Below are 16,779 nucleotides of genomic sequence, written 5' to 3' on the forward strand. Positions count from 1 at the left end.
GAGATTTTTCAATAAAAAGTCTATAATACCAATGTTGTCTTATACACATATTATTAAAAATCAATACAAAATAACAAAAACATAAAAAGTAAACTGTACGCCTAGAAAAATCAAATTTTCATAAGAGCAATGGTTTTTATATATATATATATAGGACTATTTTTAACACATTACTTTATTTTTATTATTTCTAATAACATGTAAATAAGACAATAAGACATTACTTTTTGGACTAAACTGTTCATGTCTCGTAGCTCCGAAAGGTGAGGGCAATACAAAAGTGTTTAAAGGAAATAGAAAAATCCTTCTTAGGAAAATGGAAACAAGAAACGCCGTCGTTTAGTCTGAAACACAGCCGTTTCATATGCGTGCTGACCACAAATCAAAATCATTTCAAGTTTAAACACAGAGCTCACAGTCCAGAGAGAGGAAGAACACAATGGAGAGCTTATCGTACCAGCGATTTCCCAAGGTCAAAATTCGCGAGCTGGAAGACGACTACGCCAAGTTGGAGCTCCGTGATACCGACGCCTCGATGGCCAATGCGCTTCGGCGCGTGATGATCGCGGAGGTTCCCACCATTGCAATCGACCTCGTCGAAATCGACTTCAACTCTTCCGTCCTCAACGACGAGTTCATCGCGCACCGTCTCGGTCTCATCCCGCTCACAGCGACAGAGCCATGACAATGCGCTTCTCACGTGACTGCGACGCCTGTGACGGAGACGGCCAATGCGAGTATTGCTCCGTGGAGTTCCATTTGAGAGTCAAGTGTACGGGCGACCAGACTTTGGACGTCACCAGCAAGGATTTGATCAGCTCCGATCATAGCGTTGTTCCCGTCGACTTCGCCGATCCCGCGGCCTACGATTCAAGTGATCAGCAAAGGTGATTTTTTTTTTTTTTTTTTTTTTAATTTTATTAATATAGCGTCCTTTGTGTTCTATAAGAATGACTACTATAATTTGTTGGGAAAGATAAGTAATTTCTGTATTTTTTTTGTCCTGATTTTTTGAGATGATATAATGCTATTGAATTGTTAGCTTTTGCGTCATGTATTGCGGCTATTTTGGTCCTTCTCCTCATAATGTGTATATTTTATTCCTAACATATTCCTTTAAATTTGATTCTGCTTCATTTGGTCCTATATGGCAAAAACACTAATGCAACCAAGTCTTGTTTAATCAGTGAACTATTCCTTGGAATTAAATTGCTCAGAATATATTGGCCGATCCAAATGAGTTCTTGCTTATGTTTCTTTGTGAGAGCTCAATTTCACCCGGCCTAGAGTTGATTATTGGGGCAGCCTCAAGGTTTTACATGTCTATTACTCATGTTTTAATTCAGGGAATTGTCCTAAAATTTTTTATTTTCATTATGTTTTTCCTATGAAAAAACTGCATAGAAGAAATCCAAATTTCTTTCTCTTTTTCTCACTTGATTTTCCCTTTTTCTGTTGAAACTGCAATACAATGTCATGGCCATGGTTTACTTATGGAACTTCAGTTTTTCTATTTTGCATCTAGGGGTGTTATCATTGTAAAGTTACGTCGTGCGCAAGAACTGAGGCTTCGAGCGATAGCTAGAAAAGGGATTGGCAAAGATCATGCAAAATGGTCTCCTGCTGCAACTGTCACTTTCATGTACGAACCAGAGATCCACATCAGTGAAGATTTAATGGAAACTCTGACGCTTGCACAGAAAGAAGCCTTTGTTGATAGTATTCCGACGAAAGTGTTTGACCTTGATCATGCTACTGGACAGGTTGAAATCCTTTTATAAAAATTGTAATACCCCGTATTTTTTTTAATGTAGTTTTATTAAATTTTATTTTGTGATTCTAGGGTAAAGTGTAATAATTTGAAAGTTTTGGGGAGTACAAGGTGATAGTCGAAATAAGTGAGGACTAAATTGAAATTTTCCAGATATTTTGATGAATAGTGATCATTCAATGAAAAGAAAAACGGGGAAGAAGAAGCAAAGAAAAGAGAGAAAGAAGAAGAAGAGAAGGAGAGGAAGAAGGAAAGAAAGAAAAGAAAAAGAAGGGAGAGAAAGATGAAACCAAGAATAGAGGGAGAGAGGAGATAGGAGACCGACGGAGGTGGCTGAAAAAGGGGCCGTCGGCGAGCAAAACTCCGGTGATCGGAGAGTGGAGGAAGATCGAGCAAATGGGAGGTTAGTAAAGCTTGATATTTCCTCTTTTTGGTGATTTATGATTCAAAACTCTCTTTGGATTGTTTTGTCTATGATTTGGTATAAATTCATGAAAACAAAACTAAAATAGGGAGATTGATTTTAATAATTTGGTGTGGGTAGAACATAGAGGTTGTTTTTAAACAAAAATGGGTTAAAGATATGATTTTTGATGTAAGGGTTTATTGTACAGAAATCTGACCATCTGGAACTCCGAAAATTGTTTGCATGTTTTGGGTTTTTTGTTTGAAGCCAAATTTTGGATATGTTGTTGTAGACTTCTTGAGGAGTGTTTAGAAATTTATTTCACTTAAAAATTCGAAGGATTGAATTTTATATGGATTTTTGAAGTTGCCTTGTGAATCCTGGAATTTTCGTTTTCTGCAGAACATGTATTTTTGGAAAATGATTTGATGCATCTATTCTTATCCAAATTGAGTGATTTTAAATTCTGGTGAATCCTATGTGTGTCTAGGAATTTGGAGAGTTTCATGAGGTTTTGGATTAAGGGCTGAATTGTTATGAATTTTTTTAAGTCAGTACCTCAATTTTGGAAACAGGGGACAGATTTGAATGAGTTGAAAGGAAATGTGTTTTAAATAGTTATTGATTCTGGAATGACTTGAGAAATTATGGGAAAACTTATGTGTCTCTAGAACGCTCTGTTAAAATTATGGCTTAAAAATGAAATAGAATTTTTAAGAAAAATCTGAGAGCAACCGATGTTCGATTATGAGACAGTTTTGTTAAAGCAGAAGTTATGTTAATCTTTTGGTGTGTGAAGTGTCCAAGATTTAATATTGAGGCGTTACCTTATGGGGACTTATGTAAGGAGGATTTACGAATTTTGTACATAGGGAGGCAAGCGGGGGCATTATTAGAAGATTTCAGTCATTTTTTCGGCTTAAGGGTCGAGCTTCAAACGGTGAGTGGTTTTAATAAAAACTTTCCTTAAAAATTTCAGATCTATGCTTGATGATATATTTTCTAGTATGCCATTTTTATATATTTTGGTGAGGTTTGAGCAAAATGTGAAGCTTGCTTGGTTTATTTCTTCTTTGCATGTTTTCGGACAAATTCTAGAATGGTGTTTTGAGTTTTAAAGGGAATTGCTTGCTAATTAAACTTGCATGCATTTGGCTGTTTCAAAAACTGAGATGGTGGCTAGATATTTTAGGTGCATGCACTCAGCTGGATTGCATTTTGAGAGGTGCTTGAGTTATGTAGTTGGACTAAAAGTGGTTGGTTAAATACACTTGTATGCTTCCAGTTGGATTGTCTTTGAGAAATTGATTTCCATGGTGTTTAAAATGCTGGGAGTTAAGGCATTTTGGCTGTTAAATGTTAAGAAAAGACTCAGATTTGTGAGGTTAGTAATAATTCTCAATCTGGGTTAAACCGTCGTTTCTGAAACTGTTTAGAAAATTGTAGTTTCACCCTTATATGTGACTTTGAATATTAGTCAAATAGTATGATTTATAAGCACATACGAAATATGCTATTGATTACATGTTACTTGAGACTATGCATGAGTATGCTGTGGTGCTAAAACCACCCTACGAAGTACCCATCCCCCAGAGATACAGATTTTGGCTCTGCCTGAGCGATGCAGGATTCCGCCAGGTATGACAGATTTTATTGGCTCTGCCTGGGCGTTGAGTGGTCCGCCAGGTATGACAGTTTCAGTGGCTCTGCCCATGCGATGATAGATCTTGCCGGGTATGACAGATTTTATTTGCTCTGCCTGGGCGTTGAGTGGTCCGCCAGGTATGACAGATTTTATTGGCTCTGCCTGGGCGTTGAGTGGTCCGCCAGGTATGACGTTTCAGTGGCTCTGCCCGTGCGATGATAGATCTTGCCGGTATGAAGATTTATTTGCTCTGCCTGGGCGTTGGTGGTCCGCCAGGTATGACAGATTTTATTGGCTCTGCCTGGGCGTTGAGTGGTCCGCCAGGTATGACAGTTTCAGTGGCTCTGCCCGTGTGATGATAGATCTTGCGGGTATGACGATTTTATTGGCTCGCCTGGGCGTTGAGTGGTTCGCCAGGTATGACAGTTTCAGTGGCTCTGCCCACGCGATGATGATCTTGCGGGTATGACAGGTACGTCCCTCGCTCTGCCTGCGTGTGGGACGCCCACCAGGTATGACAGATTTTCCCCAGGGTACTAGTTGGGTGAGAGTTTTCACATGTGATTGAGAGATAGTTTGGAATATGTAGCTATCATTATTTAAAATGGAACTTATAATGTAAATGTTATTCGCATATGAACTGTTTCTTAGAAATGATGTTTTAGAGAAACATGAGTATTTATTCGTTTATCATAATAGTGTTCAGAAAGAAGTCTTGCCATGAGAGATTTCAGCAGTGTTATGAGATGGCTTATATTATAAAATATGTATACGGAGATGAAATTTATAGCATGAGTGTTTTATGATATTGAAATGTTTTATTACATACTAACCCATTCCCCACTCACTGAGCATTTCTAGCTCACCCCTCGTTTTCAAATGTTTTTCTTTCCCCCCACCAGGTCTAGAAGGTGATCGTGCAGAGGAGTGAATTTCACTCAAGGTTGGGCCACACGACTTCATTTCATCATAGATTCTATAGTTGTATTTTGTTTGCCGCTGCAAAGTTTATGTTTCTTTCATCATGTATTTATTTCTTGTTTGGATTATTAAGATATGGAAAAATCTGATACCATAAATTTCATTTGTGAAAATTCCAATTGCATTTGTTTATATGCAATGCGTTACATTTTATGATATTTTTTATAAACAGGTTTTATAGTTTTTTCACATGGCACTCTCGATCACTGCAGTCTCATGGGTGCGCCGGAGCCTATGGGATAAGGGGGGTCGGGACGGGTCGTGTCAACTTGGTATAGAGCAAAGGTTTAAGATTCTTCGGATGTTTTCATGATGTATATGTAAAGTTTTTATCTTTAAGAAATAAGTTTATTACATGAGCATGAGTCGCTGTGGCCAACCTCGCACGACCTGTGGTGGAATAATATTTCCCCAAGTATGAGGAATGGAAATGAAATGTATATTGTGCCACAGGAGGAATTATAAATGTAAGGTATGGTTCGATTGGTATGGGTGTATTGTCTTGATAACTTTGGTAGAAGGAATAGTAAGGGGTTAGCCAAATTTTGATGAAGTGTGATGGAGATTTCAATAGCATGTATGATGTATTTACTTGATAAGAAATGTATGTTTTTGAAGCCTTGTGAGTTACTTTTCCTGTGGTACAACCTCTCTAGTATATATGTTCAATCTAGTTGTAGAAAGTGCGACTAATGTATTATACGTGTTGGTATGCTATTGAGTTTGTAAAATTTTGTGCCTTAATTGACACAATTTTTAGAAATCACATAAGATTTATGTTTTAGAGACTTATAATTGAAGGTGATTAGCTAAGGTGGCTATTCACATGGTTGAATGTGTTACATATGATTTGCTATGTTTTGATTGATTTGAATATGAATGTTTCCTTATAGGAATTTGGCAAATAGAACTTGAAAGTGCAATGATGGTACATGGTATGAACGTTGTGTGGATTAGTTTGAAGGAATGTTTATATTGCTTGTGGGTGAAAGGGTATTTGGTATATTGCGTGAAATTATATGCATCTTTAATGTTATGCCAAGAATGAAATTATGGATGGATTGTAGGTTGAAATGGGTCATGGTTGTGAGAAAATCCACTCAATTTTGGAGGGGCTGGTTTGTTGATTATTAATTGGTAGTATTGGTTTAGTTGATTTAAGTGTTGACATGCCTATTGACAACATGAGAGTTATTGACTTTCAGCCAAGTGATATTTATGGGTGACAGTAGGTGTGGATATATGAACAACCCTTTTTACCTTGGTTTGAAATTCAATTTGTAAGTTGCAGGTTTGGATATATGTTTAGCATGCATGTGGTATTTTACTAGTATATGGAGTTTTGAAATTGAGTGTTGTGGTTTAATTGTAGGCATGATTAAATAATGTAACTATGCATGCTGTTTTGGTGATAAAGGATATCATGGGTAATGTGTAATGTGTATGTGTATGTGTAACGAACTTGGTTGGTGCAATAGAAAAAAATCCAGCAATTGGTGAGAGTGATTTGCTTGATTTGAAGATTGGAAGTGTATGTGTTAATTAAAATGATCAGATTTAAATTAGAGGAAGAGAATTTTGTCAGTGAGAAATGCCCTGAGAGTGTGGAGACTATGTGAAACTAATGGAAGAGGATGATTATCATGGGTATGCATACACAGTATGTTGGATGGTGATATTTCTAGAATCATCTGGGATCAAGATCTCCTTGATCTCAAAGAATATGCGACCATGGAATAAAGAAAATGAGAGTTTGGAACTTCGTCTAAAAGCATATGAAGGTTGCAGAGAAAGGTGTGGAATAACGTTCCACATGCATGAGGGACTGAAAAATATAGGTTTGACCATAAGACTGATTCAAAATTTAAGGACAAGGATGTTGAGGGTGTTGGAAAAATTTAGTGAAGGATATTGTGGTTCATGCAAAGGACAAACATTTGGTAGAAATTGTTCAGAATTATTTGGAAGTGGTAATCTATTCACGAGGGGGGACCGTGATTATTCACTGTTTGCATCGAATTAGGTTAATGTGCACGGTTTTATGACACCCTCGAAATTTGTTATTGGAGATAAGAAAATGGTACTTTCAGTATAATTGCATTGTTATTATTAGTGAAAACGTTATTGCTATTGGTAGAAGCAAAGTAGAAGTATGATTGATGTCAGTTCCTGAATCTGCTTCCAAGAAAGAATGAAGCAGAGAGCTCTAGAGAGCCACTCAGTAAAAAGAAATTATCATCAGTTGGAGAGGCAGGTCCAACTATGGTTTCATTAGTTATTTGGAATGAGAAGTTTTCCTAAGAATGATGGCAATAAAATCATTGGATCTGTTCTTGGAGTTGAAGTAGTGATGAGTTTCATTATAGGATAGAGTTTAATATTATTGGTTTTATTTCCTATTCAGGGTTGTATTGATTATGTTAAGCATAAAAAGGAAGTCTCTGCTACGAGTATTGTAGCATCTGGGAATAACGATGATGACTTGTATAATCTAAATGTAATGACTTACGGGGGGTTCAAGGAAGGAATGTGACCGATTGAGGGAAAGAACTGGGAGATTAAAGAGCTTGAATGAAGGAACCTTGCCTTGCTGACTAGCAAGTATGAACGAAGCCATATAAGAGTAATCCGTGGTGAGGCAAGGGTCTCTAATTCTCTAGGACCCTTGGAGTGTAAAATAGAAGATCCTCCCACTACTTTAAGGTTCATTGTTCTTGAGAGTGTGTACTAGAATAAGGGTCATGGAATTGGAAATGCTAGAGTTAATGTTAGGCTGATATTTATAAGTGGTGTCTCAAAGATTCAGTACACAAGCACGCGATGAGAATGAAATAAAGTGATTATGGAAATTTCTGATTTAAATGGTTGCGAAAACCATAGGCCTCACGTCAAGTGTCGAGGGGAAGAACTATATTAAAGGCTTCTAAGCTAATGAGTGATCCATGAGAGAATACTTATGGTGAGAAGAATTACAAGATGAAATTGTATTAATTGAGTTATAGAAGGAAGCGTTAATTTGTGAAAATCTTATTTGGGGAAAGAAGTTGTGAGAGTATTATAAGTGACATGTTACTTGAATGAATGAGAAAATTTAAGTATCCTTCTTCCAATAAGGTAATAGATGTATTGATATAAAGGTTAGTTAGATGTGTTAGAGAACAAGTTATTTAAAAGCAAGATGATATAAAGAGAGAGAATATAATCTCAAGGAAGCAAAGGCAAATAGTGACCATGTGAAAGGGTGCAAGAGTATTTTAAATCGAATAATTTTAAAGGGGCAGTTTGTGAACATTGGGAGAGTATCCTGAATGAGCATATGATTAAAGGAGTGATCAAAATGCAAGACTTATTAGAAAGACTAGTACCATATTCTTCATGTGAGTAAATTTCGAGGACGAAATTCTTTAAGGGGGAAGAAGTTAATACCCGTATTTTTTTTAATGTAGTTTTAAAATTTTTTTTGTGATTCTGGGGTAAAGTGTAATAATTTGAAAGTTTTGGGGAGTACAAGGTGATAGTCGAATAAGTGAGGACTAAATTGAAATTTTCCAGATATTTTGATGAATAGTGATCATTCATGAAAAGAAAAACGGGGAAGAAGAAGCAAAGAAAAGAGAGAAAGAAGAAGAAGAGAGAGAAGGAGAGAAGAAGGAAAGAAAGAAAAGAAAAAGAAGGGAGAAAGAGAAACCAAGATAGAGGGAGAGGGAGATAGGAGACCGCGGAGGTGGCTGAAAAAGGGGCCGTCGGCGAGCAAACTCCGGTGATCGGAGAGTGGAGGAAGACGAGCAATGGGAGGTTAGTAACGCTTGATATTTCCTCTTTTTGGTGATTTATGATTCAAAACTCTCTTTGGATGTTTTGTCTATGATTTGGTATAAATTCATGAAAACAAAACTAAAATAGGGAGATTGATTTTAATAATTTGGTGTGGGTAGAACATAGAGTTATTTTAAACAAAATGGGTTAAAGATATGATTTTGATGTAAGGGTTTATTGTACAGAATCTGACCATTGGAACTCCGAAAATTGTTTGCATGTTTGGGGTTTGTTTGAAGCCAAATTTTGGATATGTTGTTGTAGACTTCTTGAGGAGTGTTTAGAAATTTATTTCACTTAAAAATTCGAAGGATTGAATTTTATATGGATTTTTGAAGTTGCCTTGTGAATCCTGGAATTTTCGTTTTCTGCAGAACATGATTTTTGGAAAATGATTTGATGCATCTATTCTTATCCAAATTGAGTGATTTAAATTCTGGTGAATCCTATGTGTGTCTAGTTAATTCTGGAGTTTCATGAGTTTGGATTAAGGGCTGAATTGTTATGAATTTTTTAAGTCAGTACCTCAATTTTGGAACAGGGGACAGATTTGAATGAGTTGAAAGGAAATTGTGTTTTAAATAGTTATTGATTCTGGAATGACTTGAGAAAATTATGGGAACAACTTATGTGTCTCTAGAACGCTCTGTTAAAATTATGGCTTAAAAATGAAAATAGAATTTTTAAGAAAAATCTGAGAGCAACCGGTTCGATTATGAGACAGTTTTGTTTAAGCAGAAGTTAGTTAATCTTTTGGTGTGTGAAGTGTCCAATGATTTTAATATTGAGGCGTTACCTTATGGGGACTTATGTAAGGAGGATTTACTGAATTTTGTACATAGGGAGGCAAGCGGGGCATTATTAGAAGATTTCAGTCATTTTTTCGGCTTAAGGGTCGAGCTTCAACGGTGAGTGGTTTTAATAAAAACTTTCCTTAAAAATTCAGATCAGCTTGTATGATATTTTCTAGTATGCCATTTTATATATATTTTGGTGAGGTTTGAGCAAAATGTGAAGCTTGCTTGGTTATTTCTTTCTTTGCATGTTTTGGACAAATTCTAGAATGGTTGTTTTGAGTTTTAAAGGGAATTGCTTGCTAATTAAACTTGCATGCATTTGGCTGTTTCAATAAACTGAGATGGTGGCTAGATATTTTAGGTTGCATGCACTCAGCTGGATTGCATTTTGAGAGGTGCTTGAGTTATGTAGTTGGACTAAAAGTTGGTTGGTTAATACACTTGTATGCTTCCAGTGGATTGTCTTTGAGAAAATTGATTTCCATGGTGTTTTAAAATGCTGGGAGTTAAGGCATTTTGGCTGTTAAAATGTTAAAGAAAAGACTCAGATTTGTGAGGTAGTAATAATTCTCAATCTGGGTTAAACCGTCAGTTTCTGAAACATGTTTAGAAAATTGTAGTTTCACCCTTATATGTGACTTTTGATATTATGTCATATATGTATGATTTATAAGCACTACGAAATATGCTATTAACTTCACTGTTACTGAGACTATGCATGAGATGCTGTGGTGCAAAACCACCCTACGAAGTACCCATCCCCAGAGATACAGATTTTGGCTCTGCCTGAGCGATGCAGGATTCCGCCAGGTATGACAGATTTTATTGGCTCTGCCTGGGCGTTGAGTGGTCCGCCAGGTATGACAGTTTCAGTGGCTCTGCCCATGCGATGATAGATCTTGCCGGGTAGACAGATTTTATTGCTCTGCTGGCGTTGAGTGGTCCGCCAGGTATGACAGTTTTATTGCTCTGCCTGGCGTGAGTGTGTCGCCAGGTATGACGTTTCAGTGGCTTGCCCGTGCGATGATAGATTTGCGGGTATGACAGATTTTATTTGCTCTGCGGGCGTTGAGTGGTCCGCAGGTATGACAGATTTTATTGGCTCTGCCTGGGCGTTGAGTGGTCCGCCAGGTAGACAGTTTCAGTGGCTCTGCCCGTGTGATGATAGATCTTGCGGGTATGACAGATTTTATTGGCTCTGCCTGGGCGGTTGAGTGGTCCGCAGGTATGACAGTTTCAGTGGCTCTGCCACGCGATGATAGATCTTGCTGGTATGACAGGTACGTCCCTCGCTTTGCCTGCGTGTGGGACGCCCACCAGGTATGAAAGATTTTCCCCAGGGTACTAGTTGGGTGAGAGTTTTCACATGTGATTGAGAGATAGTTTGGATATGATATTCATTTATTAAAAATGGGAACTTATAAATGTAAATGTTATTCGCATATGAACTGTTTCTTAGAAATGATGTTTTAGAAACATGGTATTTATTCGTTTATCTAATAGTGTTCAGAAAGAGTCTTGCCATGAGAGATTTCAGCATGTGTATGAAAGATGGCTATATTATAAATATGTATCGGAGATGAATTTATAAGCTGAGTGTTTTATTGTATATTGAAATGTTTTATTAATACTAACCTTCCCACTCAGAGCATTCTAGCTCACCCCGTTTTTCAAATGTTTTTCTTTCCCCCCACCAGTCTAGAAGGTGATCGTGCAGAGGAGTGAATTTCACTCAAGGTTGGGCCACACGACTCATTTCATCATAAGTCTATAGTTGTATTTTGTTTGCCGCTGCAAAGTTTATGTTTCTTTCATCATGTATTTATTTCTTGTTTGGATTATTAAAGATATGGAAAAATCTGATACCATAAATTTCATTTTGTGAAAATTCCAATTGCATTTGTTTATATGCAAATGACGTTACATTTTTATGATATTTTATTTATAAACAGGTTTTATAGTTTTTTCACATGGCACGTCTCGATCACCTGAGTCTCATGGGTGCGCCCGGAGCCTATGGGATAAGGGGGGTCGGGACGGGTCGTGTCAAAAATGATTCTAATTAATCTTATTCCTTTTAGTAGCACTTTCATATATTCTCCTTGCATGTTACAGTTTAAAAGATGCTTGTTGTTGTAAAAGGTATTCCAGTATGGAATTGTCATTTTGCCCTGACAAGACATAAAAAACTAATTTTAGTCTTAGCTGATATGTCTGATTTGAATGACGGTTAGAGATCTGCCCAAGATAGAGAAAAGAATTAGATGCAGAATGTTTGTGATTTTAATTTTATTTTTGAGTGGTTTACACTAGTGAAGATGAACGGTATAGATGTTGTTAGAGACCTTTTTGGTGTATTGTCAATGTCATCAAAGGATAACATTGAAGAAATTTTGTGAGGTCTTTTCTGTATATCAGAGCATCATTACGTTTCATTTTTTTTTTTTCTCACGATTTTAGAATTCTTAATTAAGATTTTTAAATGAAGCTGTTGCCCTGGGATTGCTGCAACTTGTGGACCGCTTTAATCTCATTTTTAGAGTTTGGGATATTTGAATGTGTTAATTTATTATTTTCTTCTATTTCTTTTTCTATTCCCTTCTTTTCTCTATATCATTGCATATGATGCATATAATATAAATGACATTAACAGGGGGACAAGATAAAAAAGTAAGAAATTTATTGGAGCGGTAAACAGGTCAGCTCATTTGTAGGGGTGTGTCAGTGAGTGAGATGGAGAGGTGCAGTAGAAAGAAAATACATATGTTCAATCGGGGATAGTGATCGGAGAAGAGAAAATGTTTATTTCTGTCTATGATGGCCAACATATGAAGCTTTTTATTTCGAGGGGATATTGATGGTATTATTGGGCTTATGTTCAGGCATTGAATTGGTGATTGTGGGATTTTTAGCTTGTGGATGCTGTTATGGTGGTTTATCCAGTGTACTTGTATGCAATATGTAGGAAATATACGCAAAATTAGTAATCACGGGAGTGCACATGTTTACGATTGGGGAATTTCAAGAAACAATAATGTGGCATTTATGAGCATGGTGCATGATTTTGTGAATAAGTCAATGTGATTTTGGCTTGGAAAAGTAACATTCAGTACTTTTTGGGGCCTGGTTTATTTTTATTTTTCTAATTATCTGCCAAAATTCCTATGTATAATTATTCAAACTTGCTTATGGCATAATCATTTCCTTCGATACATTGCGTCTGTTAAAATTATGATCTGAGTTTTTGAAGTGATTCTAAAAGTTTTTAGGTTCTGGTGGTTGATCCTGAGGCATACACTTACGATGATGAAGTGCTTAAGCTAGCAGAAGCCATGGGGAAGCCAGGACTCATAGAGATCTATGGCGGAGAAGACATCTTCATATTCACAGTTGAATGAACCGGTGCAATTAAACCTTCTCAGATGGTACTCAATGCCATAGAAGTACTGAAACAAAAGCTGGATGCAGTTCGCCTGTCTGAGGATACAGTAGAAGCTGATGATCAGTTTGGTGAACTTGGAGCACATATGCGAGGAGGATGAACAAATTGGTACATTCTGGTCTCATTCTTGATCTTGTGGAAACTATGTAGCCGTGCATATGAAGCTTTACCTCGTCGGTGTGAGGAAATGCCCTGAGAGTGTGGAGACTAATGTGAAACTAATGGAAGAGGAGTTATCATGGGTTGCATACAACAGTATGTTGGATGGTGATATTCTAGAATCATCTGGGATCAAGATCTCCTTGATCTCAAAGAATATGCGACCAGGGAATAAAGAAAAATGATGAGTTTGGAACTTCGTCTAAAAGCATATGAAGGTTGCAGAGAAAAGGTGTGGAATAACGTTCCACATGCATGAGGGACTGAAAAATATAGGTTTGACCATAAGACTGATTCAAAAATTAGGACAAGGATGTTGAGGGTGTTGGAAAAATTTAGTGAAGGATTGTGGTTCATGCAAAGGACAAACAATTGGTTAGAAATTGTTCAGAAATTTGGAAGTGGAATCTATTCACGAGGGGGGACCGTGATTATCACTGTTTGCATCGAATTAGGTTAATGTGCACGGTTTATTGACACCCTCGAAATTTGTTATTGGAGATAAGAAAATGGTACTTTCAGTAATGCATTGTTATTATTAGTGAAAAGTTTATTGCTATTGGTAGAAGCAAAGTAAGAAGTATGATATGATGTCAGTTCCTGAATCTGCTTCCAAGAGAAGAATGAAGCAGAGAGCTCTAGAGAGCCACTCAGTAAAAAGAAATTATCATCAGTTGGAGGGCAGGTCCAACTATGGTTTCATAGTTATTTGGAATGAGAAGTTTTCCTAAGAATGATGGCAATAAAATCATTGGATCTGTTCTTGGAGTTGAAGTAGTGATGAGTTTCATTATAGGATAGAGTTTAATATTATTGGTTTTATTCCTAATTCAGGGTGTATTGATTATGTTAAGCATAAAAAGGAAGTCTCTGCTACGAGTATTGTAGCATCTGGGAATAACGATGATGACTTGTATAATCTAAATGTAATGACTTACGGGGGGTCAAGGAAGGAATGGACCGATTGAGGGAAGAACTGGGAGATTAAAGAGCTTGAATGAAGGAACCTTGCCTTGCTGACTAGCAAGTATGAACGAAGCCATATAAGAGTAATCCGTGGTGAGGCAAGGGTCTATATCTCTAGGACCCTGGAGTGTAAAATAGAAGATCTCACTACTTTAAGGTTCATTGTTCTTGAGAGTGTGTACTAGAATAAGGGTATGGAAGGAAATGCTAGAGTTAATGTTAGGCTGATATTATAAGTGGTGTCTCAAAGATTCAGTACACAAGCACGCGATGAGAATGAAATAAAAGTGATTATGGAAATTTCTGATTTAAATGGTTGCGAAAACCATAGGCCTCACGTCAAGTGTCGAGGGGAAGAACTATATTAAAGGCTTCTAAGCTAATGAGTGATCATGAGAGATACTTATGGTGAGAAGAATTACAAGATGAAATGATTAATTGAGTTAATAGAAGGAAGCGTTAATTGTGAAAATCTTATTTGGGGAAAGAAGTTGTGAGAGTATATAAAGTGACATGTTACTTGAATGAATGAGAAAATAAGTATCCTTCTTCCAATAAGGTATAGATGTATTGATATAAAGGTTAGTAGAGTGTTTGAGACAAGGTATTAAAAGCAAGATGATATAAAGAGAGAGAAATTAATCTCAAGGAAGCAAAGGCAAATAGGACCATGTGAAAGGGTGCAAGAGTATTTTAAATCGAATAATTTTATAAGGGGCAGTTGGTAACATTGGTGAGATATCCTGGAATGAGCATATGATTAAAGGAGTGTCAAAATGCAAGACTTTAGAAGAGCTAGTACCATATTCTTCATGTGAGTAAATTTCGAGGACGAAATTTTTAAGGGGGAAGAATGTAATACCCCGTATTTTTTTTAATGTAGTTTTAAATTTTATTTTGTGATTCTGGGGTAAAGTGTAATAATTGAAAGTTTTGGGGAGTACAAGGTGATAGTCGAATAAGTGAGGACTAATTGAAATTTTCAGATATTTTGATGAATAGTGATCATTCAATGAAAGAAAAACGGGGAAGAAGAAGCAAAGAAGAGAGAAAGGAAGAAGAAGAGAAGGAGAGGAAGAAGGAAGAAAGAAAAAGAAAAAGAAGGGAGAGAAAGATGAAACCAAGAATAGAGGGAGAGAGGAGATAGGAGACCGACGGAGGTGGCTGAAAAAAGGGCCGTCGGCGAGCAAAACTCCGGTGATCGGAGAGTGAGGAAGATCGAGCAAATGGGAGGTTAGTAAAGCTTGATATTTCCTCTTTTTGGTGATTTATGATTCAAAACTCTCTTTGGATTGTTTTGTCTATGATTTGGTATAAATTCATGAAACAAAACTAAAATAGGGAGATTGATTTTAATAATTGGTGTGGGTAGAACATAGGTTATTTTAAACAAAAATGGGTAAAGATATGATTTTGATGTAAGGGTTTATTGTACAGAAATCTGACCATCTGAACTCCGAAAATTGTTTGCATTTTGGGTTTTTTTTTGAAGCCAAATTTTGGATATGTTGTTGTAGACTCTTGAGGAGTGTTTAGAAATTTATTTCACTTAAAAAATTCGAAGGATTGAATTTTATATGGATTTTTGAGTTGCCTTGTGAATCCTGAATTTCGTTTTCTGCAGAACAGTATTTTTGGAAAATGATTTGATGCATCTATTCTATCCAAATTGAGTGATTTAAATTCTGGTGATCCTATGTGTCTAGTTTAATTCTGGAGAGTTTCATGAGGTTTGGATTAAGGGCTGAATTGTTATGAATTTTTAAGTCAGTACCTCAATTTTGGAAACAGGGGACAGATTTGAATGAGTTGAAAGGAAATTGTGTTTTAAATAGTTATGATTCTGGAATGACTTGAAAAATATGGGAAAAATTAGTGTCTCTAGAACGCTCTGTTAAAATTATGGCTTAAAATGTAAATAGAATTTTTAAGAAAAATCTGAGAGCACGAGTGTTCGATTATGAGACGTTTTGTTAAAGCAGAAGTTAGTAATCTTTTGGTGTGTGAAGTGTCCAATGATTTTATATGAGCGTTACCTTTGGGGACTTATGTAAGGAGGATTTAGAATTTGTACATAGGGAGGCAAGCGGGGCATTATTAGAAGATTTCAGTCATTTTTTCGCTTAAGGGTCGAGCTTCAAACGGTGAGTGGTTTTAATAAAAACTTTCCTTAAAATTTCAGATCTATGCTTGTATGTATTTTCTAGTATGCCATTTTTATATATTTTGGTGAGGTTTGAGCAAAATGTGAAGCTTGCTTGGTATTTCTTCTTTGCATGTTTTCGGACAAATTCTAGAATGTTTGTTTGGTTTTAAAGGGAATTGCTTGCTAATTAAACTTGCATGCATTTGGCTGTTTCAATAAACTGAGATGGTGGCTAGATATTTAGGTTGCATGCACTCAGCTGGATTGCATTTTGAGAGGTGCTTGAGTTATGTAGTGACTAAAAGTTGGTTGGTTAACACTTGTATGCTTCCAGTTGGATTGTCTTTGAGAAAATTGATTTCCATGGTGTTTTAAAATGCTGGGAGTTAAGGCATTTTGGCTGTTAAAATGTTAAAGAAAGAACTCAGATTTGTGAGGTTAGTAATAATTCTCAATCTGGGTAAACCGTCAGTTTCTGAAACATGTTTAGAAAATTGTAGTTTCACCCTTATATGTGACTTTGATATTATGTCTATATGTGATTTATAAGCACATACGAATATGCTATTAACTTACATGTTACTTGAGACTATGCATGAGATGCTGTGGTGCTAAAACCACCCTACGAAGTACCCTCCCCAGAGATACAG

At 36.6% G+C, this 16,779-nt stretch overlaps 1 protein-coding gene and 1 long non-coding RNA gene across 2 annotated transcripts; both read left to right on the forward strand.

Moving 5' to 3' along the window:
- The first annotated feature begins 439 nt into the window (after window positions 1-439).
- On the forward strand, window positions 440-12,958 carry LOC116122159 (DNA-directed RNA polymerases II, IV and V subunit 3-like). The gene is given in 4 exon segments (XM_031408067.1): window positions 440-668; window positions 671-887; window positions 1,526-1,763; window positions 12,686-12,958. Coding segments are annotated over 4 exon segments (957 nt in total).
- LOC116122161 lies at window positions 2,010-4,883 on the forward strand. The gene is made up of 3 exons (XR_004126849.1): window positions 2,010-2,174; window positions 3,050-3,117; window positions 4,725-4,883. It is a non-coding gene; the product is annotated as an uncharacterized LOC116122161 (long non-coding RNA).
- Window positions 12,959-16,779: the final 3,821 nt, after the last annotated feature.

The sequence above is a fragment of the Pistacia vera genome, unplaced genomic scaffold (assembly GCF_008641045.1).
Source record: "Pistacia vera cultivar Batoury unplaced genomic scaffold, PisVer_v2 Contig132, whole genome shotgun sequence".
Lineage (NCBI taxonomy): Eukaryota > Viridiplantae > Streptophyta > Magnoliopsida > Sapindales > Anacardiaceae > Pistacia > Pistacia vera.